This window comes from Manihot esculenta, chromosome 4 (assembly GCF_001659605.2).
Source record: "Manihot esculenta cultivar AM560-2 chromosome 4, M.esculenta_v8, whole genome shotgun sequence".
In the NCBI taxonomy this organism is placed as follows: Eukaryota; Viridiplantae; Streptophyta; class Magnoliopsida; order Malpighiales; family Euphorbiaceae; genus Manihot; species Manihot esculenta.
In genome coordinates, this window is record NC_035164.2 from 3,561,647 (window position 1) to 3,567,139 (window position 5,493).

General features: G+C 33.7%; 1 protein-coding gene across 1 annotated transcript; it reads right to left on the reverse strand.

The window, feature by feature from the left end:
* Positions 1-264: 264 nt before the first annotated feature.
* Positions 265-2,672, reverse strand: LOC110613084 (exocyst complex component EXO70H1). Its single transcript, XM_021754018.2, has one exon. The coding sequence runs from the start codon at positions 2,590-2,592 to the stop codon at positions 730-732; it is 1,863 nt and encodes a 620-aa protein (XP_021609710.1). The 5' UTR covers positions 2,593-2,672; the 3' UTR covers positions 265-729.
* Between the last annotated feature and the right edge of the window lie 2,821 nt (positions 2,673-5,493).

The following is a 5,493-nucleotide window of genomic DNA, read 5'->3' on the forward strand; positions in this document are numbered from 1 at the left end:
TAATAAAAATAACGAATCAACTAATAAAATATTTTATAATATGTATATTAAATAATAAATTATTTAATGATTAAATTAAATAAAAAAATTAATAATTTTTTTAAAATTTAAATATATTTAAATATATTTTTTATAATAAAATAATTAATTAATAAATTTTTTTATACTATATAAATTAAATTATTTTTTTAAAATTTATTTATTTTTATATAAAAGGGCTTTAGTTTCTGTACCAATTTTCAAGACATTTTTGTTTAAGAGCTATTCTCCTTTTTTTTTTTTTTTTTTTTCATGGGCCTCGTCTCCTTGCCTTTTGTTTGGGCTAATGTATTTGAGCCTAATTTGACTCTCATCCTTTTCTTTATCTTTTTATAGTTTTTTAAAGTATTTTTTCATATAAATTTTAGATCTGTTATATGTATATATATATATTTAATTAACGATTTAATCATTTTATTACCCCATGCTTTCCCTGTAATTATATAATTAATTTTAATTAATTACGGAATTTATTTGTTAATCAAACAAATAAAGCATAATTATTTATTTAAGGTAACAAAAAATTGAAAGAATTTTGATTATTAGGTAAGCCTTTACAATATCTCAAATAATGTGCATGCTCTTTGAGAAAAAAAAAAATAATAATAATGTACATGCTCCTTTCTAAATATTCCCCTTTTTTTTTAATATGAGAAAAAAGCACGTGCCTAAATTATACCTGGGCGGTCCTCAACGACTCTTCCCACCTTGAGAGTGACCCGACCATGGGGAAAACGATGTCGTTGACGAAGCCGAAGAAATACTCCCAGAACCGCCCGCGGTCCCAAAGAACAAATCCGACACGTAATTCCCCAAATCATCAGGGGCAAATCTGACAATTCTGGGGCTTCCGATTTCCCTCCTTACAACTTCTCCATACTTCTCGTAAAATTCCCGATATATCGGCACCAGTTTTTTCGCCAACGAAACTTTAATCTCGTCACTCAATTTGCTGTTCTGTACCACCCATGAAGTCTGTTTTTTGTACGCCTTCTCGAAAGCTGAGTTAAATCTCTTGAAACGCTCTGCCGTTTCGTGAATCGTCATCCTTATCTCTAAATTCTCCGGCAACGAAGAGAAAACCTCGCTCCACCCCATGCGCTCGTAATTTTGTGCGTATTGTTTCACCTTCTCGTCGTGTTTCATGATCCAATCCTCGCCGATGAGGAATTTCAAGCTTGATTTTCGAACTTTGTTAACCACGTACCGAAGATTATTGGCGAGAAACAGATACGATAGAGATACTTCCTTATAAAGCTCGGCCTTGCCGTCAAGTTTACATAGTAAAACGAGAATGAGCCAAGCCAACCGTACGGAAATCGCCGCGGATGTGCCGTCTTCATGTTCGAGGCTGCTGAAGTAAGATTCTGGCAATGGAGACGACACCGTTAACGGCCAATCGGCGACTATATCAGATAAGATACCGCTGTAATCAGCTAGAAAAGCAATGTAGTTCATTACGTAACGTGTGAGCGGGTGGACCCCACCTCCAGGTACTGGCGATTTGGAATTGTCTTTGGAAATAGCCATTTCGAAGTCTGTTAGCATGATACGTGTGGTCTCACCGAGCCGTATTAGGGAGTTAACGGCCTGTGACCGGACGGCGGAGGTTGATTCGTAGTTGAAAATGTACTCAATCTCCGGCCAGAGATCTGCTATTGCTTCATAGAGGTCGAGAGTGCGGAACATTTTCTCTGAAGTTTTCTTGCACTTGGCTACATTTTCCGGGAATCCAAACAGGGTCAAGGCACCTTCTCTTGTAATCTCAGCAACGCATGACTCTTTTATTGAAGCAGAAGCAGAGAAGACATGATCACAGAGAATCCTCTCTCCATAAAACAACGTCTTAACTGCCACCTTCACCGCATTTAACCAGTTCTTGATTTTCAATTCCAATACCTCCCAATCCATCTTTTGAATTTGCGAGAAATTCAATCTCTCAACTCCAAGATGATATAGAGTTTCATCAACAATTGATTTTCGAACAATTTTATAAATCTTCACACACTCTTTCCCATAACCAGAACCAATCATGCAATCTGCAATCGCCTTTAAATCCGCCATGGCAACCATAGAAACTCGCTCCACTTCAGAAACAGAGTCGCTTAATCTTGACGACTCATCCTCGGATTCATCTTCAAAATCTGAAACACTAGATCTTGAAGCTCTGGAAGAGTGACTTGAAACCGATTCAGGGTCAAGATAATCTCGATTAAACTTCAAGATCTGGTAAAACTCTTTCTCAAGTCGCTTCATAGCAATTTGCATGAGATTTTGAGCTCGAACGAGCATTTCAGAAGCAGAATTCTCAATGATGTAATATTGCATAGCAGAGTGTAATTGTTTGACAGAGTTGAGATATTGCTCGGCTTCTAGGCGATTATGGGTGAAAAGAGAAGACACTGTAGAATCAGAGTCCCACTTTGAAATGAGTACACGGGCATTGTCAATGTTCTCATCTACTAATGTATTAGAGAAAGTATGGCGATGCGGCGGTGATGGCATCGGAGAAGATGGCCGGAAGAATACGGTTCTCATACCTTTTCTTGGCATATCAAAAGCGTTGAAGATTAAAGCAATTTGAATCAGAGAGTTTTAGAGAGAAATGATTATGGTTTCTGTGTAAGAAATGAGAACCTGCGCATATTTATAGACAGAGGAGACTGTCAGTTTATTGCAAAGAAAGAGAGTGTTTTGACTGTGTTTGAAGAGTCTACGCGGTTCCGTTGTTTATTTCTTGACGGCTTTTTTCGGACGAGTTTCCTTTTTCTCCCAAGGAAATTTCTCAATGGCGTTATTAATTTAAATTTAAACGTGGGATTACTATTATTTTAGTCAATATATTATTTATTTATTAAATTTTTATTTAAGATCCATTATATTTTATATTTTACATCTTCATAGTTCGGATGGGAATACGTGTAGGTGATTACATGAAAGTAACGCAATGCACTGATTTGGAGGTTGGTAAATGATGTTTTCTGTTTGGAAGCATTTAAATTGACCAGGTAAAATATAAGTAGAAGTGGTGTTGAGGGAAAGGTGAAAACAAACAAGCCAAAAGAATGCAGCTTTTAACTCATCAAATACAACTAATCCCTTGATTGTTTGAACCAATGATCTCATTCATCTCCACCTATACATTTACTGTCAAATTTGTTCCACCACTTTTTACAATTACAATGCAATTTATAACTTAATTTCTTTCGCATGTATTTTTTTTTCTATGAAATTATAGGAAAACATAAATTATTTTCCAACATAATCCTGATAAAATAATTAATAATTTATAGTATAGTTTTTGAAAATTTGATTTTATACATATTTAAATATATGATATACATGAATCATACTAAAATTTTAACAATTATTATAAATTTTAATCGTAAATGATTATCTCAATTTATTGTTGGTAATTTAGAAAATATTTAATAATTATTATTCTAAATACAATATCTTAGAACTTTTATCACTATATGTACAATCACTTTTATTTTCCACCCATTATTTCCGATTTTCTGTATAATTAGCTTTTAGGTTCGCCACTAACACTAATTAAAAAATTGGTCTATTTATATAAAAATTTTAAAATTTCTCATTATGTTATAATTTAATTTAAATTTTTAAAAGTTAATAAAATTATTTAAAATTATAAATTTTATTGTAATTATATTCAAATTTAAAATTTTAATAGGGAGAATATATTTTTTGAGATGACAAAATTATTTTATTATATTTATATACCATATAGATAAATGTATATATAAATAATTCAAACATTTCTGTTATATGTAATTTAATCCAAATCTTTAAAAATTAGTGTAATTCATTTTACAAATTAGTATAATTATATTAAAATTATTTTTTAATATCTTATCAGATATCTGTCACAAAAAATTTTATTATATTTATTATAAGAAATCATATAAATATAATAAAAAAAATAGAAATTGCAGTCTTACTGTCTACGGTGCTATTAATCTTTTGTTACTGCTCAATAGTATAAGTCAGCACAAATACAAGTATAGATATTATATTAAGAGTAGACATAATTAAAATCCAAAAAAATTAAGAGAGTATAGAGCATGCAAGGAATTGCTTAGAGTTTTAGTATGAGAGAATATCATATTTTTATCTTTATGATTCTTCTACTTTTATAATGTAAGAAGATGGAGGTAAATATGACATTTTCAGATAATCCAGCAGTAATGTGGTCGATTGCTTGATAAGTGATATTGCCGATTAACAGGTTGGTGATCCCATGATTACAGACTTAATGTAGATACTTTAGACTGTACTCATTAACGATAACTTTGCGCCGAGACTTACCCTTCTGAGGAAAGGGCGAGTCTTCGATAATGATCCGGGTGTTTAAAGTGTTCGAATCTTCTTTCCTCGAGATAGGCAGCCTTTCCTATGTATCTAGTCCTTGCCACGTGACCTTATCTCATAGTGACAACTCATGGTTTACCTTGGACAATTATTATGTAACATCAAAAGTCCCCCATTAGTATTCAATTCTTCAGATTCGAAGGGAATAACTATTCTCGAGATTTAGGGCACATGGCCTCCTGAGATTGGTTTTAGGCTCCGCATGCCATTTCACCTATCTAGCTTTTCCATGATGACTGCACTATTTATCATGCCGCATTTAAAGCCAGTCGTCAAAACCGTCTTATAAAAGCCCTTCATTTTTCTCCAATCCCATTTTTGCTACTTCTTGTGATTCTTTACTTTTAGAAAAAAACTGTTTACAACTTCTTCTTCGTTCTTATTCCCCACGAACTTGTACTTTTTATGGTAACTTCTATTTTTCTTTTCTTTAATATGAACAAAAATACTTCTTCTTTCCCTGGCGAGGGTTCTTCCTCCAGCTTCTCCTCTGATGGCCTCATTCAAGCACCGGCTCCAATCGTTCTATTGAGGGAGTTTTTGGGAAACGAAGGCAGCTTGCTTAGTAAGACCCCATCTGTCCTCTCAAAACGTAATGTAGACCGTCTCTATGATACTTATCAAATTTTTCGGGAGTCTTTCTATGTCTTTGCTCATTCTCCGCATGTCCGCGTGAGTGACTTGATTTCTACTAAGAATACTATCACTATTTTTTAGGAGCAATTGAAGGCGGGTCTTCAATTTCCTATGGACTCATTTTTTATGGATGTTCTCAGGTTTCACAAACTTTCGGTTGCCCAGCTTCATCCTAACAGCTAGAGAATTTTTGTGTCTTTTCAATTTGTCTGTCTCAATAATCACATCGAATCGAATATAGCGCTTTTCTCCCAGTTATTCTAGTTGGATACCCACAAGAATGAGGAGTTTTGGTACTTTAGCGGTCGAAAACACTTAACCTTGTTTGACCAAATACCCTCATCCTTGAAGTGGTGGAAAAATAAATTTTTTGGTACTCTGTCACCGGATGTTGAGGGGGTTCGAGTGTCTCCAAACAAGTTGGAA